At 38.9% G+C, this 27,840-nt stretch overlaps 5 protein-coding genes and 1 long non-coding RNA gene across 7 annotated transcripts; 3 read left to right on the top strand and 3 right to left on the bottom strand.

The window, feature by feature from the left end:
- Window positions 1–5,336: 5,336 nt before the first annotated feature.
- Window positions 5,337–6,539, bottom strand: LOC106297716 (protein EMSY-LIKE 1). Its single transcript, XM_013733905.1, has 6 exons — window positions 6,348–6,539; window positions 6,154–6,263; window positions 6,040–6,088; window positions 5,807–5,968; window positions 5,649–5,726; window positions 5,337–5,555 (listed from the first exon to the last, which is right to left on the bottom strand). Exons 1-6 carry the CDS (start codon window positions 6,537–6,539, stop codon window positions 5,505–5,507), a joined length of 642 nt encoding a protein of 213 aa, XP_013589359.1. The 3' UTR covers window positions 5,337–5,504.
- Window positions 6,540–9,197: 2,658 nt separating this feature from the next.
- LOC106296697 lies at window positions 9,198–10,675 on the top strand. Of its 2 annotated transcripts, none has more exons than XM_013732897.1 (2): window positions 9,198–9,573; window positions 9,986–10,675. In XM_013732897.1, exons 1-2 carry the CDS (start codon window positions 9,540–9,542, stop codon window positions 10,447–10,449), a joined length of 498 nt encoding a protein of 165 aa, XP_013588351.1. In that variant the 5' UTR covers window positions 9,198–9,539; the 3' UTR covers window positions 10,450–10,675. The 2 variants fall into 2 exon arrangements, with proteins under 2 accessions (XP_013588351.1, XP_013588352.1); XM_013732898.1 differs by having other exon boundaries at window positions 9,199–9,573; window positions 9,942–10,675.
- Window positions 10,676–11,903: 1,228 nt separating this feature from the next.
- LOC106300247 (squamosa promoter-binding-like protein 15) lies at window positions 11,904–13,469 on the top strand. The gene is made up of 3 exons (XM_013736349.1): window positions 11,904–12,317; window positions 12,507–12,649; window positions 12,741–13,469. The coding sequence occupies exons 1-3, from the start codon at window positions 12,004–12,006 to the stop codon at window positions 13,262–13,264; spliced, it is 981 nt and encodes a 326-aa protein (XP_013591803.1). The 5' UTR covers window positions 11,904–12,003; the 3' UTR covers window positions 13,265–13,469.
- Window positions 13,470–13,534: 65 nt separating this feature from the next.
- On the bottom strand, window positions 13,535–14,915 carry LOC106300248 (G patch domain-containing protein 11). The gene is made up of 4 exons (XM_013736350.1): window positions 14,714–14,915; window positions 14,086–14,634; window positions 13,926–13,991; window positions 13,535–13,841 (listed from the first exon to the last, which is right to left on the bottom strand). Exons 1-4 carry the CDS (start codon window positions 14,846–14,848, stop codon window positions 13,782–13,784), a joined length of 810 nt encoding a protein of 269 aa, XP_013591804.1. The 5' UTR covers window positions 14,849–14,915; the 3' UTR covers window positions 13,535–13,781.
- A 306-nt stretch (window positions 14,916–15,221) lies between these two features.
- On the bottom strand, window positions 15,222–19,266 carry LOC106300246 (TBCC domain-containing protein 1-like). The gene is made up of 9 exons (XM_013736348.1): window positions 18,703–19,266; window positions 17,697–17,837; window positions 17,136–17,507; window positions 16,938–17,042; window positions 16,677–16,817; window positions 16,104–16,307; window positions 15,903–15,995; window positions 15,709–15,820; window positions 15,222–15,606 (listed from the first exon to the last, which is right to left on the bottom strand). Exons 1-9 carry the CDS (start codon window positions 19,183–19,185, stop codon window positions 15,563–15,565), a joined length of 1,695 nt encoding a protein of 564 aa, XP_013591802.1. The 5' UTR covers window positions 19,186–19,266; the 3' UTR covers window positions 15,222–15,562.
- A 5,395-nt stretch (window positions 19,267–24,661) lies between these two features.
- LOC106296216 lies at window positions 24,662–27,709 on the top strand. Its single transcript, XR_001261166.1, has 3 exons — window positions 24,662–26,795; window positions 26,897–27,137; window positions 27,216–27,709. It is a non-coding gene; the product is annotated as an uncharacterized LOC106296216 (long non-coding RNA).
- Window positions 27,710–27,840: the final 131 nt, after the last annotated feature.

Below are 27,840 nucleotides of genomic sequence, written 5' to 3'. Positions count from 1 at the left end.
ATCTCTAAAAACAGAGTAAACCTCCGTTAATCTCCTTGATCTGGCTGCGTCCTCCTTTCGGTCGTGCGATCGTCAGGAGCCCCCCCCCCTCCCCCGCTCGTGTGTCTCTCCGCTCCTCCTTGTGTTTCTCCAGCGCTCCCGGCGTAGATCCAGAGGGTTCAGTGTTGTGAGCTTGTGCTTGAGGATGGCGCTTGCCTCATTGTACCGGTCTCCTCCTCTTGCTTGGAGTTTCTGTCCGGTTAGGGTTTTCCAGATCTAGTCTAGTTCTCTCAAGATTGGCGGCCCGTGGGTCGTCGGTGATCCTTTCCAAGTGCTATCTCATCGTTCTGTGTGGCGTGTGACTGACGGTGAGCTAGGCGTCTTGTTGGGGTTCCGACTTGGAGTTTCTGTGCTCCGGCTTTGTTTTCCACCGGTGTTCTCTGGTGGGTTGCATGGGGTCTTCGTAGGATGGGTTTAGTGCTCTCCTCATGGTGATTCCGGTGGCAACACACTGCGGTTTGCTTTGGTTTTCCGCTTCAAAGTCCTAAGCTCTGACGATGTAGCGCTCCATGTTCCATGCCCCTTTCTGTTCTCCAGTTGGCTTTTGTGCAGGTACTCTTGCTCACCCGGGGGCTGTAGCTGTTCGTTTTGAATTGTAGTAGGATGGAAGTCGGGTCTTGGTTTACGAACTCACCTGTTAACGCCGCTCCAGAGGTTGTGTATCCATCCGTCCCCTTGTTCTATACGGATTATGGGTTAAACGGGTGTATACGGTCCCGGTTGAAAGACAAGAAGGCGGCAATCTTCGAGTTTGTCTCCCGAACGACGGCATCGTCAGTTGGTGTCACTACCTTTTGCCGCCGGTGGTGGTAAGCGACAGGTTGGTGAGTAGGCTCATGCTTGTGATTCTTTGGATTAGCTCTGTTTGGTGGGTTATTAGGCACCGTGCAATCAAGGTTTAAGGGAGACTTTTTCTCGGGCTCATGGCAACCGTCGACCTTTCCTGCTCTTCTCCGGTCCCATGGTTTGAGCTCGCCACGTTTTTCTCCGCAACTTTGGATATGGCTTCTCTCCTCTATCGAGCTCTAGTTCTTGTATTTTAGCTAGGTGTTTAGTTTAAATTTCGTACTTTCGCTACTAGTTTTTCATGAAATCTCTGTCAAAAACAAAAAAAAAATTGGTATAATAGTCTTAACATTTTACCAATTTCTTTTTTTATGAACTTGGAAACAGATGATGTCAAAACCTACAAATTTTACTTGTTCACTTTCAGTTTGGGATTTTATGGTTGGCGTTTCTTTTCTTATTGGCGGCAGTAAATTTACTTCCCAAGAGAAACAGTGTTTGAGATCTAAATCATAATGAGGATGTCTGTCTGTGGAAAGCATGAGATAATAATTACAGAGCAGATTTTAGTTCTAAAGCGACATGGAATCTCATTTGTGTTGAGCAAAGCTAAAGTCGACTGGTACAAAGGTATTTGGTTCCCATGCAACACACCTCGCTACTCCTTTATGGCTTGAATTGCAGTTCAAAATAGACTCCCCACGGGTGATAGGATCTTAACCTGGAATATGGCTGTGACAACAACATGTTCTCTCTGTCCAGAGCCGCTTGAAACTCGCAATCACCTGTTTTACAAGTGCAAATATTCAGAAGAAGTTTGGAAAAATCTCACTCTTAAGCTACTGTCTGTGCACTATACGAATGATTGGGAGGAGGTCATCCGGCTTCTAACGGACCAGACATGGAACTCGAACCGCTTATTTCTGCTCAGGTATGTGTTCCAGGCGACACTATCAACTATTTTGAAAGAGAGGAATGGAGGAAGGCATGGAGAACTCTCCAACACTCCTGCAACTCTGATCAAAAACGTGGACAAGGCTGTCCGCAACCGCATCTCCAGTTTACGTTCCATGGGAGTTCGCAAGCACAACAAAGCCATGGAAACATGATTTTCAGTTAGATAAAATTTTATTTCTATTCCAATTCTTTAAGAAACACTCTAAACACTCAATTTATGTTGCAGTCATTGTAAAAAAAGTTTTTTTTTTTAATAAATTTAACATTCATTAAAAAAAAAAAGAGTGTTTGAGATCAAAGTTCAAAAAAAAAATTAGGAAAAGAACACAACTATCTGGACATGTGTCCAAATTCTCTCTAACGTCACAAACATGTGTAGCTGATATTTGCTAAAGCTAACACGTATAAAAGTGTCTTGGAACTCCTATATAGATTATGTATAAAGCATCATAAACATGATGTCCAAACAAAACTCACTACGAACTGAAAAAGGTAGTCTTGAAAAGAAAAACACTGGTGATTAAAAGAGAAGCTAGTAGTGTAAGGAAGATAAGCTTGCTCCAACTTTAGTAGGGTCATTGCTGGACTAACCATCGACATGATCTCTTCTCTCTGCAAGTTGCTTAGTTCAATTTGAGCTCTAGCTTGTCAGATCAGCATCCTCTCATGTTTTCAAACTCAGACTGTGTCTTGCAATGCACCATGCTTTCCTCAAATTTTCTATGAAAACAGCTCTCTCCTGAAGAAGAGAAGACAATAACATATGAGCAACCAAGAGATACGACTAGAGAGAGCTGTTATTGTCTTCTCTTCGCTTCTAGTTCCAACAAAAGAAGAGCTATTGACTCTATGCAAGTTTTTCATGTTCTTCATTTAAACTCTCATAATTCTATCAAATCTCACAGTTAGGTTGCTTTGTCGGTCAAATTTTTGTCCACAGATGCAGTGTTGTTATGTTGTCCAATAAGAGTATTAGGATTTTGTTTCTCCTGACGATCCAAATTAGTCTATCTAAAAAAATGCAAATCTTGTTCATATAATTAGATGAATTCACTTGTAAAATACATTTATAAATGGAAACATAAAACTAATTCAACCATCTCAATAAAATGAGTATCAATAATTACAAAAGAAAATTAGGAATCGAAGGAAATATCCAACATATAGTCAATGAAAACATTTATGTCAAGCTGAAAACAGTATCCAAATCCCTTATACTATATTTGCGAAGTAATTTTGCCACTTGTCCTTTCCCCGATCAATTTCACAAAACAAATATGACATGGATACTGAAATTGATGACATGGCTTCCAGAAAAATATGACATGGATAATTTCATTTAATGTTGATTTATATTTTTGGAAAACTTATTAGAATATGGTAATAATTCATATATTACATTTAATATTGATATTTCTTTTTGGTAAATTTTTTTTTTAAAATATGGTAATAGCTCATACATCATCTATAAAACAAATATATTCATATATAACATTTCAAATTTTGAAATATTATTATTTTTGTATAATTATATATCTACAAATTTTATAAATATTGTTTAGGTTACATTTTTGATAATTATACAATTTTATATCATTTTATTAGTTTTATACAAATTGATTCAATATATATCAAATATATATTAAATATTAGTAAGAAAATAGTAAAATCAATAATATTTAATAAAATGTATTTTTAAATATAAGTTATGACCGTATACACCCGTCGTTCGGTAAATTGACTCAGAGATTGCCGCCTCCAAACCTCAAGACCGGGACCATATACACCCTTTGAACCGACAGCCCATATAGAGCTAGCGGACCAGACGTAGTCACCACCTCCGGAGCATCCTCCACCGAGAGAGAGAGGACTGAATACCTAACTGAAAACCTGCCTCGAAACAGACTAACCACGCCACCTCGCATAAGAAAGAGAGTCTTAGCGAGGAAGCACAAAGGAGAACATCAGGGGGCCATGAGTGCCACACCGCCGGAAACCTCAACTTTGAGGTGAGTTGACCACACGGCCAAACACACTACCACGCGCCGTCACTGGAGACTCAGAAGAGGAGGAGCACGCCCCATCCTTTGAAGAGACTCCACGCGCTCCCACCGTAGATCGCCGGTGAAACAAAGCTGGAGGAGAGAGATCCGAGTTGCAAGCAACCTAGGCCTGAGACCGAGAAGACCTCAACGACGAACACGCGCCGCCTAGATGAAGAAGCACACCGAGATCTGCAAAATCCTTCGAACAGAGACGTCGGAGTAAACCAGAAGAAAACTGACGGCATAAGGTTCACGCCGTCCTCAAAATATTTCTTGTCTATTATGTAGGTCCAATTTAATTTGATTTCCATATATATTTCGAACATAGAAATAAAATTTAAAATTATGTAAAATGATATTGTTTCACAATAATATTCTCATAATAAATTTTGTTACAAAATTTATAGTAATAACAATATAAGCCACTTAAATATAGGAATTATAGAATTATATAATACATACTCCCTCTATTCCCGAAAGTAAGATTTTCTAGAGTATGCACGCTTATTAAGAATTTAATAAATGTTTATAATTTAATTTATTTTTTACTTTATTATACATTTTCCAATAACTTTTCACCAATGAAATTTAATCAATTCAAATATTCTCAATTAATGTTCCTCGAAAGTATAAAAAATAGCTTAACAATATAGAAAAATTATCTTTGTGGAACAAAAAAAAGTCTAAAAAATCTTACTTTCGGGAACGGATGGAGTATAAATTACATTAATTTAGTGATAAATTTGTTATATAGACGAAACTTTTTTAGTATAAGAAGAAAAAACACGCACGGATGTACGGGTCAAGATCTAATACAAAATTAAAACAAATGTTCCGGCTCAAAAACAAATGTATGTCATAATCAAAGCCTTTTACTCTAATATGTGTTATCTCCCTTGTTTAATTTCCCCCCTTCATTTTCTACTTCTAATATGTGATCATTTGGCTAGATCAAAGTTTTGTACTTATGTATTTTATCATAAAAAAATCTTAATGATAAATTGCTATAATTTTCTGTTTTTGAAATTCATAAATTATCAAAATTACTCACACTCATTTATAGAAACCTCTTTAAGTTGTAATGAACTGAAAATGTGAGAGTTTTTCAATTAAAAAAAAAAGAACTGAAATGTGAGAATTTAGAAGAAATGATTTGAGTTGAAACACACATTAAAATGACCTAGTGATGGTATGCTCAAATGGTGGCTCAAAAATGGAGAGGCTGCAAGTTTTCTTAGGAGAAGGAAAATGGCTTCTTCGTCAGAAATTGTACTAGAGACAGTGAAGGCTGGTTCCTATAACGGAAAGAGAGGAGCTGAACAGAGAAGTAACACTAAGCATCAAAAAGCTGATGCAAGAAAAGGCATTGTTGGTCAGAATCGAAATCCTCTGGTAGGGAGAGAAGTTTCAAGGAGGAGGAGAAGAGCTATTTCAACCAATCCTAACTTCTGTAGAATCAAGTAGTTGCTAACAAGGCAAGTAAGGCAACCATTTTACAAAAAAAAAAAAAGTTACTTGAATCATCATGTTGAACACCTTTACACTGACCCATTTCTTCTCTAAGTCCAACCAAAACATCCAAAAAAAAAAACTAAGTACTAAAGATGTCAATCAAACAAGTTCATAAGAGTGTTTTGGTGATACTCATTATTGTCCTGCACCCAATGCAGTAGGCGTTTAAAAGTATGGCGCTTCTCCATCTCTCCATATAATATCTTCCGGTGGAACCTGCATTTTTAAAACAGAGTTCAAGATCAAACAAATATTACAGCTTCGAGTTTGACTTATATTAAAGAAAACGATAACAGATTTGAGTATTACTTCTCTGACATCCACCCAGCTTAACTCGTCATCCATCTCCATTGCATTCGAGTCTACGTTCTCCAAGCCATGCATTTCCTGGACAAGTAGATTGCTTAGAAACTTCCTCGAGCCCTATGGAACAAGACATAAAGAGAAACATGAAAAGGGTTAATTACATCTTTTGCGTTATACTCTTTGACCACGAAGTCTTCGAACTCATCTTCACAACACATTCTTAGACGAACCCGTCTTCCAACTAGAGCATGGGGATTATTAACTCTGCCCCAGCTTGAGCCAAGTGTAGCAACATAAGTCGGAACCAGAGGTGGTGTCTTGTCCTGCTTTAAAGTAAACAGAGAATGTAAGTTTGAAGCTCTGCATTAAAGACCAAAACAGAGTTTTGCCTTACAGATATGGTCAATGGCTTCGGTTCTGCTTCCTTGAACTTTGAAATAACGCTAAAGAAACAAAGAAGAGATCAAACCCATTCGAAAGTCGAAGCCTTTTGGATAAAAGTGTATACCTTTGTTGGTGGGCAATAAGATTCTCTTGAATGTTATCGTCAAAAGAGATGCGAGTTTCTTGAGAAATGTTCAACTCCTTCATCAGTTTCTCTATGAGATGAGTCCTCTTCTGATGAATAACAGAAGCGCAAAACGTTTTAAGAACCGAATTGAAAAAACAGAGAAGAGAGGAAGAAGATTGAGTCCTACGTACGTTTCCTATAGTCAAGGTTTCAGCTCTGAAAGCAAGGAGAACAGAGTAAAAGGCTTTTCTTTTGAGATCTTCGAGTTTCTCTTTCTTGAACTCTTCTGTGAGCTTATCATCATCATCATCATCATCGTTAGACTCTGACTTTGGATCTTCAGCATCACGAAGAGTAACAGAAACAAGATCAGTCGTTTCCATCAACGGCAGAGAGGTAAAATAAAAGCAGAGGAATACGGAAACTTAGCTTAACCTAACTCGAGATCTCTATGTTCGGGAGATTGTGATCGTAATGAGTTTGAGAAGAGACGTACCTGGTCCTGAGAGTTGATCTTTCTCATCCGCCGCCATTAAACAATCGTTAGAACAGAGGAAGCGTCGAACAATCTCTGGCGAAATGATGTGTGTAGAGGTGAAGAAGAGTGTGAAGATTTTGGGGAAGAAGCGGACGCCTTGTGGAAGAAGTTAAGGGTTTGTATAACTAACTTTTAAGGCGGTTACCTTAAATGAGTCACTATTTTCAGGAGAGTTAATTTTATTTTGGTGAATAAACAAGATAATTAATTAAAAGGGATAAAATATGAGAATTAACTAAATTTTAGATTGGGTAGATTTTTGGTGTATTGCATTTTTATAACCTTTTTGCATCAAAAAATTACATGAAGCTTAGCTAATCATAATTTTTATAGTACGCATAATCTAGTAAATGACACATGAAGATAGAACGTTAAAAGTTCATGTGGAAATTAACCAAGTTTTTTTTTTTTTTTTTTTTAAATTAAAAACCCGCTTAACCGGGAAATCAGTTTCGGTTACAGACCCGCTTTGAACAAAATAACTCAATTTATCCTAATACAAACTAGCTTCGCCCGCCCACTAAACCCGGCACATTCCGCTAGACATCTTCGGAATCATTAGGAATCGAATGCTGTTCTCACCCTCGACGATGGTCACGGGAAGGTGAGGTTCTCCTCGTTTCCTCGGATGCCGGGAATTCTCATGTCGTCTACGGTGTAGCTAGCCTCCGATGAACTCCACAGAACATGTAACTGATACCGTCTATGAGGCGCTCGACGAACAATAGGGGAGTGTTTCCAGAACTTACCACGAGCAAGCCGGGATTGTACACAACGTCACACAACGCTTGAAACGCCTCCCAAACCGAGCAAGCACTCGCCACTGCCGCCACCATAACTACAAAGGCGGGTTGGGTTTACCACCACTCCCGATCTAGAGGGTCTCAAAACCTGCAAGGAAGACAAGCTCGCCACCACATTATCTCAAACAAAAATAGCGTGGTCTTGGGACAGCAAGCAAAGACCACAAGGAGACACCGAGCCGGTTAATGACTCCCGAGAACCGACTCGCCAAGTGCGTCCTTTGAGAACCAAAGGGGCGATACCAAGCTGCAAGGTCCCAACTCCGGTGTCGACAGAGCGGACATAAACACATAAAACCAAAGAGACAATCAAGAGCAAAAGCCTCGGCAATTGCTAAAGAAACCAGAGAAGGAGCACGGACGAAGAACTCCGGACGTGAGGGATTTGCGTCGAGAAGTCCACAAGAGCCATGGACGACTACTTGATTACAACCCTCCGACGAAACCACGCAAGTCTGAACTGAGAGGTCGGCCATCTCCGCCTGCACACGACCGCTCAAGACCCGCTTCCGGCGAGACGAATCACTGGAACACACGTGACTAAGAGGCAGAGGAGAGAGCCCGCTACGACACCGCAATGGACCGCAAAAACCGCTCCCCTTAGTCTATTGACCACCAAGCCTACTCCAGCACAGAGCCACCGTAGACAAAGAAGAAGACAAGCCGCAGTTCTCGACACGGAGACAAACCCGAAGCAGATCTAGAAACTGAAAAAGGACCTGCTCCAAAACCCAAAAGCCGACCCTTCCACGGAACCGACCGTAGTCGAAACCACCAACTAGAACCTCGCCTCGAATCCACAAAGCAGCGACCACGCCGGAGTCGGAGGACCTCGCGAGCGGCGCACTTCACCGGAGAGAGCCTCTGTCGCAGATCGGAGAGCATATCAGTTGAAGACGATGGATCCGGGAGAAGAGCAAAAAGCAGATGAAAAAAAAGGGGAGAGAGGTACCTCCGGCGTCGGCACGCGCGCGGACGCGCCACCAGACGCCGGAGTTGAAACAGAGACGCGCTTGAGGTCGAGAGAGAGAGTGTAGGGGAAGAGAGAGAGAGAGAGAGCTGTGAACTTCAACTGGAGTGCCCGCCCCTGGGTTCGAGCTTTGGCCACTGCGGAAATTTACATGTGGGCTGCAGCATCCGAGACCGAAGACCGTTACACGGTGAGCCACATGGTGACGTCCTGGCAGCGTCCATGCTCACTTCGGTCTCTAATCTGGACCACCTCGGTGGGGCCAGGATACTCGGTTAGCAAAAAAAAATGTTAACTAAAATTGATGGTCTCAAGATCGGACTATAAAAAGAAAAATTAAGAAAGTGATATGAAACCCTAGAGATGAACGATAAGCTTCTTGTCGATGGAGAATTTACCAGGTCTGCATGATTTCACTTGCATATTATAAAGAAAAATAATTGTCTTGACCTAAGCTATGATACCTCACCAATTTACAATTTACATTATAGTTGTACGTAACTACATAAGTTGCCTCTTTGGATATGAGAGTCTAATTGGGTCTAATAAGAAGGCCCATTAAGGAAAATATCTGATTCAAACTTTGGACGACGCGGTTCACGCGGCTATTAACTGTCTTTAATGACTCTCTTATACAATCCAACGAAAACGAGTGAAATGTTTAGAGCACGCGCCTAAGGGAGCGAGTGGGATAAATCCGCATCCATGTTCAACGGGCTTAAAGATCCATTTGAGTCAGTGAAAGTGGTGGAAGTGAGAGGAAAGCAATCATCTTGCTTTTTTCTAATATTTCAACGACACTTTCGACCAAAACTTGTTGGTCTTGTTGTTGTTGTTATGTTCTCTATGTTTTGTTTACATTGCTTCTCTCTTCTCTTCTCTTTAGATCTCTTTCTTTAAAGTCTAGTCCTTTGGATTCTGATTCGATATCTTCTGCTTGGTTTTATCACTTTCTTTAGAATCTTAGTCTTTCTTCTGATCTGGGTTTTCCTCTCTCTGTTAACTTTAACAGAAATTCGTGAGTGTAGATCAGTTGAAACCTCAATAAATATTAGAAAAGAGAAACCCTTTTATGTTTTGTCTCATTCTGAGAAATGGGTTCACAGGTGAGTCTATGTTCCTCTCTTTATTTGTTCTTTGTGGTAGTGAATCATGTGTTGAGTGTTCTGAAGTTTGTAGAGATTGTAAGGAGAGATAGAGCGTGTTTATTCTCTTTGGACTTTTCATGCAAGTAGTTTCCATGGATTGAGCTTGCTTGTAACAGCTTACTACTGAGTTGAATGATATAGGTTTCTAGCGACTGAAGTGTTGTTGTTTATTCTTCTCTTTGTTAGAAACCTTTTTAATGGAAAGAAAATCGTAGTTTTAGGCGTTGTCAAATAAGTTTTTCAATGCCTTTCTCCAAACAAGTTTGAGTATGTGTTTTGAGTTTAACTCGCCTTCATTGTCTCTTTTTGGTGTTGGGATACTGCAGATTGTTTAAGATGGATTGAAAAGAAACAACCTTTTCACCTGCACGTTTCTTGTCTAGTTGCTTGAGGCTTTTTGGTTTGGTAGAGAATTGGATTAGAGTTATGAGAAGAGGTAGAGGGAAAGGCAAGAGGCAGAATGCTACTGCTAGAGAAGATCTTGGAAGCGGTGAAGAAGAAGAAAAGATTCCAGCTTACAAGAGAAGAGGGAGGCCACAGAAGCCAATGAAAGATGAAACTGAAGGAGAAGAAGAGATCTTGGAGAAGGAAGAAGAGACAAATGGTTCAGTAACAAGTAAAGAAGATGTGACAGAGAATGGGAAGAAGAGGAAGAAAGCAGTAGAGTCTAAAGAGAGTAATGTAACCGAAGAGGAAAATGGGTTAGGTTCAAAATCAAGCACAGATGATTCAGTGAAGTCATCACTGTCTATAGGGTTTAGACAAGTTGGGAGCAGAAGGAAGAACAAACCAAGACGAGCTGCAGAAGCTGTTGTTGAATGTCATGGTTTTTGAAAAAGAGGTTCTTATAACGCTTTTGAAACCGCTTTATTTTTGTTTTTTGTCTCTTGATGACCACTTTTGTTGCTAGGACCCGAGTTTGATGCGGGTGCGTTTTAGTTTCATACATGGAATCAGAATTTTTGATTATTCAGAACACTTCCCTTTGTCTGAATTGTCATGGAGTTTTGAAACTCTTATCTCTTGTTATTGAGTAGAGCCTATAATACTCTATAATTCCCATGAAAATGAAACGTTTATGGCTTCTATAAAATGAGGAAAACACATTAAACAAAGTTTCAGAGTATGAAGCAGAACAAGAGAAATGAGATGCATACAAAATATCAAGAAGATTTGTGAAATTGGCGTGATTAGGGGCTTTAGGCTTTTTCAGTTTTTTTTTAATAATCAGTTTGCAAAACAAAAGAAAGGAACTAGATTGTGTACTAGATAAAGCAAAACACAAAAGGAATATAATCAAGAAAGCGATACACACACACAACCCAATGAAAGTTCAAGTACACGGATTGTGATGGATATATACTTGACACCATAAATCAAACATCCCATACTCTCTTTTTGAAAATAAGTTTTCTGTTTAATTTATTAAGAAATATATTACATTGGATATTGTGAAAAAGAACACCAAATCTGTATTTCAAAAAGATGAGAACAGCAACTATATTTAGAAAAAATAGGCAGAAGTGAAAGTCTGCCAGGAACCTACTAGTTCCCTTTGAAATATATTTAGAAAAAGAAAACACAAGTGAATTCTGAACCTACTAGTTCCCTTTGAAGCAAGAGTCACATCCTTAGTTGATTTCCAAGACTCTGTCTGTCTCTCTGCCCATAACTCTCTGTTCATTCTACTTTAGTAAATGTAAATGTGAGATACTACTAATAAACTATTATTATTATTGTTGTTCCTACTCTTTAATTAGTAATAGTATAGTTAACTAGCATATTTTGGGGATGCAACAAAATACAGTCTAACCATCCATTTATAGGTCTCTGGTCAGTTTGTGCATACAAACTACAATAAAGGTTTTAGCATCATTAGGCTATTCATTTTCATAGTTTTAAAAACCTAATAGTAGTATTATAATTTATTTATTTAGTTATAGAGTGCATAGCTTAGATTTTACATGGGAGTTTATGTTCCCTTGTCTCATTTAAGGATATATCATTATGTACGTTAAAGAAAAATAAAGATGTTTTCTCACATCTCTTTTGTGTGTTATAAAATAATATGTTCATTCACTGCAGAGAACCACCAAAACTCACCAAACATCCCCGAAACGCAAACGCTAATATTCCTTAGCTGTCGTGGCCTAGTATCAATCACTCTTGAGTGTCTCTTCTTTTGTCAGCTTCTCTCTCTCTCTCTCTCTCTTCTTTTTATCTTTTTAAAAGATAGCAACAACTGAAACCAGCAGAACCACATTTTCTTTCTTTTCTTCTCATTTGTCCTTTCTATTTCCAGGCTCTGTTCAGTTCATACATAGAGAGAGAGAGAGAGATTACACTTCTTTCTCTGTCTGAGTAAAAGGAAACCAAAAACACTTAACCATGGAGTTACTAACGGGTTGTGGTCAGAACCAGCCCGAGTCGGCTGGTTCCTCGTCTACTACACTAAGTGGTGGACTCAGGTTTGGTCAGAAGCTCTACTTTGAGGATGGATCCGGAGCCGGGTCAAGCAAGAACCGTGTTAAAAGTACTAGTCGTAAGTTGATGACAGCTAGGTGCCAAGTGGAAGGTTGTAGAATGGATCTAAGCAATGCTAAAACTTATTACTCAAGACACAAAGTGTGTTGCATTCACTCAAAGTCATCTAAAGTCATTGTGTCTGGTCTTCACCAAAGGTTTTGCCAGCAATGTAGCAGGTTTCTTTTCTTACCAAAGCTTTTTAACACTTTATCTAGTCTTGTCTGCTTTTTGAGCTTTGGCTCTTAAGGTCTTTGAAGAGTCTTATGAATCTAACTTTACAGCTAGTTATTACGTGATTTTGTCTCTTCTTGTATCTGAAGATAATAGTTATGAATTATATTATGTTGCTCCTTTACATCATTCAGGTTTCACCAGCTTTCGGAGTTTGACTTAGAGAAACGAAGTTGTAGAAGACGGCTCGCTTGCCACAACGAACGAAGAAGAAAGCCTCAAGCAACAACCACTCTCTTAACTCCTCATTACTCCAACATCGCTCCATCTCTATATGGTTAGGTTTCTATGACTTAGTTACTCTTTTATTTTATATGTGTCTTGAAAACAAGTTCTTGATTCTTGTTTTTTTTTTTTTTGTGAGACAGGGAATGCCATTAGAAGCGTTTTGGGAGATCCTACTAGGTGGTCAACCACAAGAGGTTCTGCACCATGGGAAAGCCATCAGCTGATGAATGTTTTCCCATATGGAAACTCGAGCTTTACTAATAGCACAGACTCCAGCTGTGCTCTCTCTCTTCTGTCAAACTACACAAACCCAAACCAGCAGGAACAACAACCACTTCAGACACCAACCAATACATGGCGACCATCTTCTATTGCTGCTGATAGGGTAACAATGGCTCAGACACCACCCGTTTCAATCCAGAATCAATACTTGAACCAAACATGGGAGTTCATGTCAGGGGAAAAAAGCAATGCGCATTATACAACTCCTGTTTTTGGACTGAGCCAAATCTCTGAGCCAGTTGATTTCCAGATAAGCAATGGCGCCACGACGATGGGTGGATTCGAGTTGAGTCCTCATCAGCAGGTTCTGAGGCAATACCTGGAACCTGAGAACACAAGAGCTTATGACTCTTCTCCTCAACAGTTCAACTGGTCTCTATGAGTCTTTCTCTCTTTCACCCTCTAAAGACTTCTTTTCCTTAACTTGTTCATCTGCACCAAGAGCCTTATCTATGGAAGATTGCTACTAAGACTTGTCTGTTCTATCTATGCTACTTAAAAATCAGACAATGATGGCAGAAAATGACTTTTGTTTTGGGTATTACTTTAATGCTTTTGGCTCTTGATCTTTAAGCCGTTTGTTTTTAGTGATGATCTCTTTGTTTTGTTCACATCTAACAAAAGCACATTTGAACTTAGCTTAAGAATCACATTAAAACATCATCATCATCATCATTAACATTGTTAATCAAATCAGAGTTCTACATCCCTTGTATCATCCTACTATCTATAAAAGCATATGCGTAATATGGCGACTAGCAATTCCTTTAGAGTGCATCTCTTCACCTACCTGCTTATGCAACTGTAAAACAGTGTTTTCCTTTTGATTCTTGCTTCCTCTCCAGCCACATAACGAGTGAATTTTCAACCTGATTCAAAGCTTATGCACTTTGACTTATCTAATGGTCATCCTCATTAACGCCAGGGCAATTGGAAAGAAGAGCTTCACTCGTTTCATACTGATTCACATATCGTGAACATTTTGTCAGTATACTTAAACGAACTCGAAACTAAGCACTGATGAGAGAAAGGCTTATGATTACCTGGAACCCGCAAAAAGGGCAATACCGATGTTCATCCCTCAGTTTCATTAAAATCTCCTCCAAATCCTGCAACCAGTAAAGCTAGACTTGTCACCCTCAAGAACATAAAGAACAATGTTGAGGCTTGAACTCTAAATGAGCACAGAACTAGAGAACAAACCTCTTCGGTGATCACCTCCTCTTGTTCTTCCTCTTCTTCACCAACCTTACCATCTTCATCTTCCTCCTTTTTCTTCTCAGGAACAACTTCAACATTCTCAAGCTGATCAAGAGCCGCCTTAGCCTTCTTAAAGTTAATCACAACTCTTTTATTACGCCACTGAGACTTCTTCCTATCCCCAAAACCCTCCAACATTTCCTCAACTTTTCTCTTCTCGTTCTCCGCCTCAACCTCTTCTCTTTTCTTCTTCTCCTTATGTGGATCCTCTCTCCCCACACCGGCCCTGGATCTTCGAATATCCATGGTCACTGGCTCAGCTCTACCTGACCCTTGTTTACCAAGAGCAGAGCCTGGCTTGTAACCCATTTGCTTCAACAGCTTGAACCCAACGTTAGACTCTCCAATGGGAGTGTCTTCGATACGAGCTAATGTCTGTGCATCCTCTTCTATTTGCTTCCTCTCTTTCTCCAACCTTCGCCGCTCGTGCCAAGGGAGATTCTTTAGCTTCTTCCGAGATGGTTCAACGGCTACAATTTTCTTTTCAGATTCCTGCAACAAGGCATTCAGATGATTGAAATTCAAAATCGCACATCTTCGTATAGGGTAAAGTTGGAGACTTTGAAACTACCTTTCTTTTGGAAGTCTGGGTAAGTTCCGGTGGAATGAACTTAGAGAGGTCTCCCATGTAATCATCGTCCTCTTCTTCTTCGTGTTTCGATGCTTCCCCGCCGAGCCCAGTCAGGTTTCTCGTCGAATCTGCCATCGCCGACGACGGAGCTTTTGACAGAGAGGACGGGACACACAAAAGAGAGAGAGAGAGAGAGAGAGAGAGAGAGAGAGAGAGAGTATTTATTAATGGGCTTTATAATGAGACCCAATAAGGATGATATGGAATTAACTTGGGCTTCCTCTGGTGCTGCTGTCCGTCACTGACAAATCTCCACTCTTCTTTCCCTCATTGTAATTGATTGTTTCTGCACATTTCATCTGCACACTCATCTTGTTGCGTATGATTAAGCTTTATCCGTAGAAGAAGAAATCATGGATCCTTCTTAAATGAGATATCTAGAAGAACAGGATTGAGCGATGATGAAGACAATCAAAGGTGCTGTGACTGGTTCCTCCCAGGACAAGAACATCCAAAAAGAGTTTTGTTTTATATGTTATGACAGTTCAAGGAAGCCATCATGCTCCGTCTAGAAGACGAGATTTTCAAAAGAGGACAAAAACGAGGGATTGAAATGTCAAAAGGAACAAAGATTAAACAAGACCAAAGTAGAAACAAAGAAAATAATACTCTAAAAGGAAAAGCTTTAGGGGATTGTTCTGTGCAGATAAGTTACGTGGTGCGTATAGGTTCCAAACTACAAATCAGAACGGTTTTTCTCATTTTTCTTCACTATAGCAATATGCCAAAATGATCGATAGAGCACTCTACAGGAATGAGACATCTTCCACTTGGGTTGTCTCTTCATTATTAATCACCTTGTAGGCAGTAGAGTTGCCTTATATTCCCACTTGCTGTCAAAATTCACACCAGAAACAAAATATAGAGACTGTCACAACCTAGTTATACATGATGCACATAAACTTTGAGTGGGGAATGATTTCGAAAGTCGTTACCATAGAGCCAGTCTTTGAAATACACATGGAGCGCGCTCGATAGCTCCTTTTTCCGGTTTTCTTCCAGAGGCGTTTCTCTTAGCGATTGTCTTGTTTCTTCTAAGTTCTTAAGCTAAAGAAATAAAAAAAATATGGGAGTTAAGGAGATGCAAACAAGTGCTTCATTTCTTACTAAAAGAAATGTAAAAACATACGTTTCTCTGCTGAGCTGCCATATAAGCATCTGGCAATGGAAATGGATTGTCTTTAGTCGAACCAATCTCCTCGCCGCTAAACCAGTTTGGGATCTTCACCATATACATTAATACCACAGGTAAAACATGTGATTAGATGTTTCATGAATAAAACTCGACTGTTAACGGAGTCAGATAGGGAAAAAAAAAAAAAGAGTGTACCAAAAAGTTAATGAACTGGTCAGGGTCTACACAAGCAGCTGATTCAGCCTGTGCATCAGCAACACCGGCAGGATGCGACAGTGAGTCATGTGGATCCACTGCTCCCAGTGCCAATGGTTTGTCCCATTTGTTGATACTTGGCTCAACACCCACCTCACTCATGTGCTCCTCCAGATGAGAGTAGTATGTATTATATGGAGCGACCTGGAACAAAATCAAACAGATTTTTTAGAAGCCTCTAATTACTATATCCAATAGATATTAGACAGTGGCTGTATTCTCAGTAGTAAAAGGAAACCTGTGACACCCTATAAAGCAAACATCAGACTAGAGAGATATTTCTTAACCCATATACTCATCAACAACATAAATTAGTGAGATGGATAACACCTAGAACATGTTTCCATTAAACTCAGTTCACATGTCACGAAGAGCATATTAACCTAACTAAGCTACAACAAGTATATCCTCTTCACTGATTAGTTACATCATAAAGGTAGTTGCGTATAGACTGCTGTGCATGATATCAAACTTGTAAATCAACACTGGATCTTAGAGAGAGAGAGGCTTCACCTGCAGTTTGTGGTTATCACCAACAATTAGTGGTCGCTGATTGACTCCCAAGAAGAATACACATTCACGGCAATTGGCGATGCACACTCGTTTCGAAGCTGCAATCACATGAACTCTCTCACAGTGCTCAACTCTTAATGCCTGCAAAAAGATATCATAAAATAAGATTTGCTGCTTTAGTAAAAGTCGGAAGATATCATAACTAGTTAAATGTTGCCTTATATAACTTAGATAAAGAGAAAAGGAATATTGTGTCCGTACCTTGCCAACAGCTCCCAGAACTATAGTCGTATCAGAACATCCATGCACAGTTGCATACCTCAATGGCGCTAAAAGATAAATGACAGAATCATGGCAATTGACAACCTGCAAAATACACAGGACTTCTAGTTGACATTAGTGCCCAGATAGACTATTCGACCAGCAATATTAAAAAGAAGTCATTTGTTCATAGCGAACCTTCACAGATCTACCCCTAAGATCGGAGGCCTGCTTAACAAGTGAAGTCTTGGAGACACCTTCGATTAAACACGGGCCTCTACCACTCGGTGCAACCTTGTTCGGAGCAGCGCTAGCATCTGACATCGTATCATCTTGATCAGAGGGCCCGTTCTCTTTCCCAGAAATTCTCTCAGTAATGCTTTCTAAAGCGGAAGCTATGTTTTGCAGAAGCCAGTCATGCACTTGGGAAGCAGGGACTGGAACAGCGGGCATATTCGGATCAGAATTTGCAAAAAAAGGCGTAGCTTGGCTCAGTGGAGATACATCAGATCCCTTATCACCAAATTGAACAAGAAAACCCAGGTGCTCAAAAGCCTCCATAGAGAGAACCTGACAGGATGTTAAACAAGCAAAACGATTCCTAGTTTGAACCATCATGAAAAAAAATCTAGCTTAGGACTTGTGTTCTCTGTCATTTCCTCAAAAATTATTATCCAAGATTCCCAACGCCAGATGTTACTTTCATGCTCTGTACAAAACACTCTTCTCGACAAAATATTTTGAAAGACTAGCACATACCAGTGATTCTTCTCCCTCTCCTTCCACGGGCTCTGCAAGGAGAGAAACGATGTTTGCTAAATGTTTTTGCAGATATGACAGCTGATGAGCTTCATCATCTGCTTGCGATGGCATAAACCTACGGCTGTTGCTGCGAACAAGCTGCAAAGGATGAAAAGCAAATATAACTAACACTTTAGACCCATGTTATGGGATCGAAGAGCAATCATTCAATGATTAAACACTGACAAGACGACTAAAGACAAAATATACCAGCCCTACAACAAACAAGAGTGAGAACACCACAGGAGCGGATACTGAAAATCAAATTACGAGAAACCATGTCGGATCATCACCAAATAAACCACGTGGATGGGACCAGCCATAATAAAATACAACAAAAAGAAACAGAACTGAAACCACATAACGCAGCAAGCTGGCACTGTTTGATTTCAGCCTGCAAACTAAACATTGCACAAGAGCCATCAAAGAAAAGGGACTGCCATTTAAGAGATGATGATAATAATAATCTGGTTACCCAAATGTACAGGTAAATATTACAAAAATCATGAGTTCATGAGGGTGTCTTTCAAACAATAAGAGCTGGATAGAGCTATTTCATACTACAGCAACACTAACATTAGCATGCGTACTTGTTGTGGCTTCGAATACAATTGTGTATTTGAAGCAATAATTACACATCCATTTTGTCGACCCAAAAAAAAGTACATATCAATTTAGAATGCAAACATCTTCTCCATTGAAGATTATTACGAACTTCTATCTAAACATTACATTTATTCATGACACAACCACCCAAGCTTCCAACTTTGCATAACTCTTAAGTTTCATCAAACCAAAAACTTTTAACTCGCATTGCAAAATCATAACTGAATTCAATGCAAAATGAAACACAATGATTCTCTAATCCTGTTACTAGAGCTACCACGAACCAAATAGATCATTAAATATGACTTTCTCCACATTGTACGATTTGAGAAGGGCAACAAAAAGTAAGAAACTTTGCCTGAATCGGTGATAACGCGGACAAGTACCCATCAAAAGCTGAAGTCGACGGCCACACATCAGCCACCGCTGCAGAGTCCTTGTGCGTCCTAGGCAGCAACTTCTTATACGATTGAATGTACAGAAACAAAACCAGATCCCTCAAATCAGCTCCGACGGAGTCGACTTCCTCCGGTTTAGCCCTAACCAGAGGATCAGACTCGGAATGAAGCACCGAACCGAGAGTCTCGAGAACGAGACGCGCATGGTCGCCGGAGATCTGGAGAACGTCGGCGATTGCGGCCGATCCGACGCGGTTATTCGAGGCGGATTCGGTTAGCTTCTGCTTGACGGGAGCTAGGGTTTGGATCGGGTCGGTGAAGACGAGTTTTTGGATCGGGAGGAGTCCGTGCTCGAAAGAGACGCGTCTTGGGTGGATTAGTGGATTCGGATTCGGGTTGGGTTCCGGGTCGGGGGTCGAAGGCGGTGGTGATTCGTCAGTCATGGTTCGTCGTGAAGTTTGCAGATCTTTCTTTCTTTTGGGTGATGAATAATGGCATTCAAGGAGGTAGAGGAGAGAGAGTGTGTTATAGTGCGCGCACGTGTATGGTGTTAATCTACGCCTTCTTTTCTAGTCGTTGGATTTACGAGTACATTAACCTTGAATCCGAGGAATGCCACGTCAGACGAGCGATGAATGCATTTCGCATTTATTTTTATTAGTTTCTTTGTTAGGCAACTATTATTGCAAATTAGTTAGGTGATAAAGATTGTTACAAAAAGTAAAAGGTGATCATCATTGTTCATAAACTTATAGCATGATTAAAGGGGGTTCTTAGGGTGAAATTTTTAGCGGAATATAAGAATCCGTTTCTTAACTTTTAACTAAAAAAAGCTAAGAACCGGTTCTTAAATAAGAGTTTTAAGAGCCGGTTCTTAGTTTTTGTAGTTAAAAGTTAAGAGACGGGTTCTTATATTCCGTTAAGAAACTCACCCTAAGAATCCTACCCTAAGAATTCTCCAATAATCATGCTCTTATAGCTAGCATTTTAATAAAGAGACAGTGAATACTTTATTACCTAAAATCATGTTTATATTTCTTCTCTTTGTTTTTTTTTTGTTGTCACACATTTTTTCTCTTTGTTAAAACTAAGGTTTATGGAGGTTTACGGGAAAGAAAATAAAAAATAATTGACGATCCAGCAGACCGGATAAAAAAGAAAATAACTGGCATTGCCAATCAATAATATTTCCAGTTGTTTGATTAAGAAAAATGTTTGTAAGACGTATTGGTGGACATAATCAACTTTAGGATTATAGGGTTACCATACTTAATCAGCTAGCCTACACTGAGTTAGTCGATGAGCACACGAACTGTACGTTGGAGCATCTGTCCATATTCCATAATTTACTCTAAAAATAGAGTGAGAATAGAATATGAACTATCATCAACACAGTCGAGCTCTCAAATCTTTCATGTACCAAGTATTTATGCTAACATTGACTACCTTTTTTATAGAAAGAATGGTATTCTGGAGCCAGAAGATGATAGAGATCCCTATCCTTGGATAATTTGGTACATCGGAAAGTTAGGAACGATAAGTTGTTTAGAGGCATAGACAGAGATCCTTTGGAACTAGTCAGATATACAGAGAGTGAGTGCCAAGCTTGGTACAATACAAGAGACACTATGCCGGTTCCGCCACATGTAAAGACTGCTGAAGAAACACAAGCCTTAAGCTTGGATAATATTTGTATGGTGGATGGTTCATGGACCTCCACAGCTCAGTTTAGTGGAATGAGATGGGTTTGGAAGGATACAATGAGTAAGATTCAACTCATGGGATCAAGGAACCTGAGGAGGAGGGAGACAGTTTTACATTCAGAACTGGAAGCGCTACAGTGGGCAATGGAGAGTATACTACAATATTCGACATGTCAGAAGTTTAGGACGGACTGCAAGGATCTGATTGCAATGATAGAACAGCCACAAGCTTGGCCCAACTTCTCAACTGAGTTGGAAACAATTCAAACTCTTCGGTTGTGTTTTTCGGACTTCGAGATCAGCTACTTTCCAAGGATGCAGAATGAGATTGCAGATTCGCTAGCTAGGAATGCACGTTCTTTTCATAGACCTTTATGTTTTATTGGTTGTTCTATTCCGATTTGGTTTCCCAGACCACCTCAACTTTGAGTAATAGAATAGTCGTTTGCTGCAAAAAAATAAAATAGAATATGAACAAAAAATAAATAGAATATACGTTTACTATATACGCCTTATTCCATCATAATTATTTTGTGCTATTATTAAATAATGTCCACATTATATTTGTATATATGGTTACTTGTGATTTATTTAATAGTTAATACCTTCAGAGACTATAAACATAATACAATATCCATTGTAAAAAAATTGCATCTTTTACGGAGATCAACCATTATTTTATACTAACCTTATTAACTAAACTGATTTTATTAACCATGTTATATATATGAACGCTTCAACATTATCATTCACAAATTAAACGATATTTGTCACAACTTAATATTCCAAGTTGGTTGAATTATTTAATACCAAACCAGTTCATATACGAATACATAGATATGATTATGGTCTACATAAAACCGGTTCAATATCTTCAGGTCTATTAGATATTTAGTCTAACCAATTATAAATCGGTTAGTGATAACTTCTAAAAACTTTGAAAACACTTTGTTATTTATTAACACTATATCGATACTTTAAAATAGGTTAGCAGTAGAATTGTGTTTTAGAACAAAATCTACTTATTTTAAAACATAATATTATTTTGAAAATGGTTTTGATACTGTGTGTTATATTAAACATAGTCTTATATATTTTTGAAATAAATAATTATATACATAAATTATACTTTTGGTTAACTAAATTATTTATCAAACCAAATAAAAATATTCGGGTAATTCAAGTTTTCGGGTTATCCGGTTTATAAATAGTATTTTTAGGATATTTGGTTATTTAAAAATTGAATGTAATTAATATTTTTAAATATATAATTTTTATTTAAAAATTTAGGTATTCATTTGGTTCTCGGTTTGGTTTCAATTTTTCAGTCATAGATATATGATTTGCTCTCTTATTTATGCAATTCGGTTCAATTTTGATTTTTCAGTTTGGTCCGTGGTTTTGGATAAATGTGCTCGAACTTATACACTATCTTGTATAGAAATTCGTTTAAAATATACTCCCTCCGCTCCTAAAGATCCATGTTTTAGAATTTTTCACACTTTTTAATAAAACATATTAAAACTTAGCTATAAATGCATAATTTTTTGTAATTTTATATTTTTTATATTTTTAAACCAATGAGATTTTAAGAAATGCAATTAATGTTCTTGAACGTCACAATTTCTCATTATTAGTTGACAAAAATTACATTGGAAATATAAAATACTAGAGGAAACCCGCGCTTCGCGCGGGATTTGATATTAAAAAATATAGAAGTTTGGTGTTGTGTTGTTCTTTGGTTTGGATCCGTATTTTGCATGATTCTTTAAAGATTGTTGTAGTTTAGTATTTGCACTGTGAGAATGTGGGCGTATGTCATTGTTTTTTATGTAAGATTGGAATGCTTCGTCCAAACTTGTTAACTATTTATCTTTAATTCTTATGTTCTAATCTGGTGTTGGTAATTGTTAAAGGAGTTGAAATAATTTTGTATTAACTATGATTTTCGAAATAGTACCCTGAGACAATTAGTAACATATTTTGATTAGTAACGGAAACAAACTTTATCATTTTCTTGTAGTAGGACTGTAAGAGAAAGTATTAGACCGGTTTTCAAAGTTGCAGTGGGCATGTTATTGTTGGTCTCATTCTCCTATAAGCGCGAGGAGAAAGTAGCCTAAGGCTTATAAGAAGATGGCGGGAAAAAGAGGATGACAAAGACGTCGTAGAAGAGGAAGAAGTTTTAGATTTGGAAATGTATAAAAATAGCTTGATTTGATTCTAGGAATTGTCAGTTTTTTTTTTAATTTTAGTTTCCATCCAAGTTTAGCCAACATTGTCTGACCAACCTTGGACTCTCCGTGCATAACATTATTATAGTGTATAGCCTTGTCATTTAAACTTTCGACTGCATGTAGAGATGTGTTATGTCATCACTCATCATTGTTATGAAAATACTCTTGTATTCTGAAAATTTAATGATCCTCTAAGTTACCGCTCAGGAGACACCGTGTCATAAGGTCGTTGTACATGTACAATGATGCTAGTAGAATGGCTATCAGCGGGTGCTAGAACCAAGTTTGATTACATTAGGTTACAAACACATGTTTTGAGAAAAAGTTCAATCCGTGCAATAATGTCAACGTGAATTTACTCGAGGATACTTTCAATTCTTGATAGGGGATTTCCTCTATTACTTCTCCCACTTGAATCTTTTAGATAGAGGGGATCATCTTCTTTTTTTCTTGGATGAAGTAGTCCTGAATCGAAAACTTTTGTGATTTTCAAATGTTTTGTTTTCCGACATAGACCGAATTTTTGTCTTTATCTTCTCCTCTCTTTAGATATATGTTCTATTCCGTATGCTTGGTTTGAGAAATTTCTTCTACATAAGCTGCTTGATTCTTCTTACTAACGATAGTAATATATTTGCTAACCCTTGATTGGGTGTTTAGAATGAAAATGAAGAATTGCAAGTTATTTGGATCTTGGAGATCCTCAACCATTCTTAACGGATTAGACTCGTCGAAATTTCAAGCCAGTGCCGTTGAGGCTCGTGTCTGTTGGGGGTAGATTTTACAACAACCTCAAGGCCCATTAGACAATAATTAGACTCATATTGCTAGGAAGTCCTAGGCTTCATCTTTCTATAAATAAGGAGCTCCTCCTTATGGGAAAGGGATCTTCTCCTCTTCAGAGACTAGAGAAAACATATTTTCATAGAGATTTTGTATTCTAAGGTTCACTTTACCTTTGTAATGAACCTTTATTCAATGAAATCTCTTTTATATTCTTTTTCCATTTGATTTCATCTCAAGATTTCTCCTAAGCCTCAAGAATCTAATCATTCAACTTAGATTATTTTATTGTATTGATTCAACAAACATCACCAGCATAAACACAATTTTTGGATCAAACAGTTGGCGCTAGAAGGAGGGGGCAAGGAGAACTATCTTCGTAACCTCCGGAAAAGGTGGCGTCAGGAAAATAACCACCACCGCGAACGTCGGACTCTCCCTCGCTCACCACCGGAGAAACGCCGCGCATCGTCGTCATAACCTCCGGAAAAGGTGGCGTCAGGAAAATAACCACCACCGCGAACGTCGGATTCTCCCTCGCTCGCCATGGCTTCTCCGTCGTCGCAATTGACGCCGACCTCGGCCTCCGCAACCTCGATCTCCTCCTAGGGCTAGCGAATCACGTCAACTACACCGTCGTCGAGGTCCTCAACGGAGACTGCCGCCTCGACCAGGCCCTCGTTCGCGACAAGCGCTGGTCAAACTTCGAACTGCTATGCATCTCGAAACCTAGGTCGAAGCTCCCGATGGGATTCGGCGGTAAAGCGCTCGAGTGGCTCGTCGACGCCCTAAAAACGAGGCCGGAAGGCTCGCCGGACTTCATCATCATCGATTGCCCTGCCGGAATCGACGCCGAGTTCATAACCGCCATCACTCCGGCGAACGAGGCGGCTCTTGTGACGACTCCCGACATAACAAGATAGTATGAAGGCTGTTATGGTGGAGGAGGAGCCTAAGAAACGTGGCTTCTTCTCTTTCTTTGGTGGTTGAGTGGAACCGAACTGAAAGTGAAACTGAACTGAACTTCCTCGGAGTTGATTACGTAACGTCGAGCCAAAGAGAATCAACGAGTGAATGCTACTATCTCTTCCTTGCAACGAGACCACCATAGCCAGCTCTGTCGCTAGCCAGTTCTGTCGCTAGCCATTAAAGGCACAAGCTTTTTGGATGCTCGTTTCTTCTTCACACCAAAGATAAGTTATTTTATCAAACCATCACGTGCTTTAATCACTTAAACATTGTGGCTTTGGTTTAAACTAATGAAACAACTCTAAACTTTTCATTCATCTTATGTTATTGCTTAGCTGTTGGTAGTCTATGATATTAATAAGTTGACAATTATTATATCATCATGCACAACTCACTAGCATTAAGTAAAAACAAGTTTGATAGCTCGCATATTAATTATGCAACAGTTGGTTATTTTTTTTTGTCTAATCATGATCATGCTTTTGTAAAACAGAGCCAAAGAGAAAAAACGGAGCCAACAAGCAGTTGCCACCACCATATGTCCTCATGCTTCGAAAGATGGCTCTCAGCCACGAGCTTATCGGAAACAGCACAAGCCGGTGCTTTCTCACGTCATCATAGCCTGACGAGCATACACGCTAACAACTTGCTCGACACACACAATCTCAACACGAGACTTCGGGTCGGCAATTGTTCGGTAAACATGCATTTAGGCACGAGTTTAAATTGAACTTGCTTTTTATTAGGCACGAGTTTGCGGTCGACTCGCTTATTGTTAGACACGAGTTTACAAAAACTTGTCTTTGGCTAGGCATGAGTTTACAGAAACTCTCCTTCTACTAGGCACGAGTTCTCAGTAAACTCGCCCTTGTCTCAGCATGAGTTTAGTAAACTCGTCTTTTGCTAAGCACGAGTCTAAAGCAAATTCGCCTTTTATTAGGCACAAGTTCAAAGTAAACTCGCCTAAATCGTCCTAGGCATACGTGTCTAATTAATTGTCTAATAAACCCTATTCGTAAAATTCATAGAGATCGACTTCATCTCTCTTTACGAACTTGGGGGGCTTACTGTTGGGGGTGGATTTTACAACAACCTCAAGGCCCATTAGACAATAATTAGACCCATATTGCTAGGAAGTCCTAGGCTTCATCTTTCTATAAATAAGGAGCTCCTCCTTATGGGAAAGGGATCTTCTCCTCTTCTTAGAATAGAAAAAACATATTTTCATAGAGATTTTGTATTCTAAGTTTCACTTTACCTTTGTAATAAACCTTTATTCAATGAAATCTCTTTTATATTCTTTTTCCATTTGATTTCATCTCAAGATTTCTCCTAAGCCTCAAGAATCTAATCATTCAACTTAGATTCTTTTATTGTATTGATTCAACAAACATCACCAGCATAAACACCATTTTTGGATCAAACAATCTTTCCCATTGCGTCCATGTGGGAATGTGGATAACGATATGGATGCATATCAGTGTTAGGTAATAATCTACTAGTACGCTCCTTGTGGATTTAACCTCCAAGTACTATAATTGATATCTTATTTGACAGAGTACACTTGGAGTAGTTTGAGTATATCAAGTATTACAAAATGTAACACCATGTATCTGACTTAACAACTGACTGTCAAAGCTCTTTCCTCCAGTAATTAAACGACTTAATTCACTCCCTTCCATTTTCATCACTGCCACAATCTAGTTAGGTAATCCCACCTGTTCTTTCATTTTAGTCACCTATTTCATCTCTATTTTCAAACAATTTAAGAATATGTATTCCAAAAATTTCCTCTTCAAAATGTACGTGAGTCGCCAACTCCTGAAATTCTCGTACATATTAAGCAATTGTTCCGGTTTGTTGAATATCAAAAAGCCTTTTCCCGTAGTATTCTCATACGACTATAAATCTCGCCAGCATCCTCTTCTTTGACTATCATGCTCTCAGTGATATCTTTCTGGTTTTTGATAAAAGAAGGGACTTGACAACTTACGAGATATACGTCCAAATGGTCGAAATCTACAGTGAACAAGTCTGAGACCTTCTTTCATAAAATTCCTCCTGCACAATATATAATATCCTTTCGTGAGTCCCGCCGGAACTTTAATTTACATTACCATTCCTGGTTTGTTACCTTTCTCACATAGGCTGACCCTATGTTCTTAAGTTTTCTTGACTATACGCATTACGCACATTAGATATTCAGACTTGCTCCAGCAAGGACGATGGCTTGAGTCTTCCTGATGCTACAATGCATTCTGTGAACTATACCATGGATGTACTTCAGCAGATGGAGTTTGGTGAGGTGAATAGGGATGTTAGTTTCACGTCCATAAACAATCAAAGTAGTCGGTCTCACAGGTGCTCTTACATAACTCTAAACTACACACTGTCAGAATCAAATAGTTACTGTTATATGATCTAACTTCATTGCATTTTTATGGTGCACGTACGCGGGAAAGACACATCTAGAGGTACCATCCACATCTAGAGGTACCATCCGAAGTTGCTTGCATCTGTTGAATCTTGCATGGAGCGCAACAGTAGATAAATCAGACGTTACAGAAGACAGACTCAAGGAAGCACAATATCGAAACAAATCTGTTTCTTTTCTAGGATATGTGATTTCTGTATTGGGGTCAGAACAATTCTCCAATCTATACCGAAACAGCAAGCTGAATCTTCTACTCCAAGACGCATTAGGTACTAATATGAATAATTTCTTCTCTGTTTTTGTGAACAAACGATATTAAGTGCTTTTATTTCTTGTCTTTATTTAAGGTTGTCAAGCCAAAACACTGATCTTTGCTCACTTGAGTCCTGAGGAATACTTTTGGATAAACAATCAGTACTTTAAAATTTGCACAAAGAGTTTCCACAGTAGAACTTGGCACTGCTTATGCACACAAAGCGACTAGAGAGTTATGCATCCCAAGTGGCAGGTTTGTAACCAGTAGCCAGTTAATTATAGATATTGTGAGCCAACAATCATTTTCCAGGACAACTTTGAAGGCATATAAACTCTGTCTGGATGACCACTCTGCATCACACATTGGTATTCCAAAGTTTAGGGATACATACGTACAGTTCATACATACCCACTAGAAATGCTCGGAGGCAACTGAAGTTTTCTTGGAACTTGGTCGAACAAAGGGTTCGTGTCAATCAAGGAATTTGATCTTTGCATCTTTGTAGTGCCCATGTCTTCATGATGTTTCAGACAAACATTACATAAACTTTATGAAACAATTACACTTATAAACACTTTTTGACTTTGTAATTTCACAATAAGACACTTCTTGCTTTAGACACACTTTCTCATTGTTCAAAGACCAAAATACCCGGTAAGAAACAACTCAATGATTGTTTTGTTAGATTCTAGATTTTGGTTTTTGGTTTTTGGCTT

This window comes from Brassica oleracea, chromosome C6 (assembly GCF_000695525.1).
Source record: "Brassica oleracea var. oleracea cultivar TO1000 chromosome C6, BOL, whole genome shotgun sequence".
NCBI lineage: Eukaryota > Viridiplantae > Streptophyta > Magnoliopsida > Brassicales > Brassicaceae > Brassica > Brassica oleracea.
Note: the sequence above shows the minus strand (reverse complement) of the source record. Positions and strands in the feature narration are given on the sequence as shown.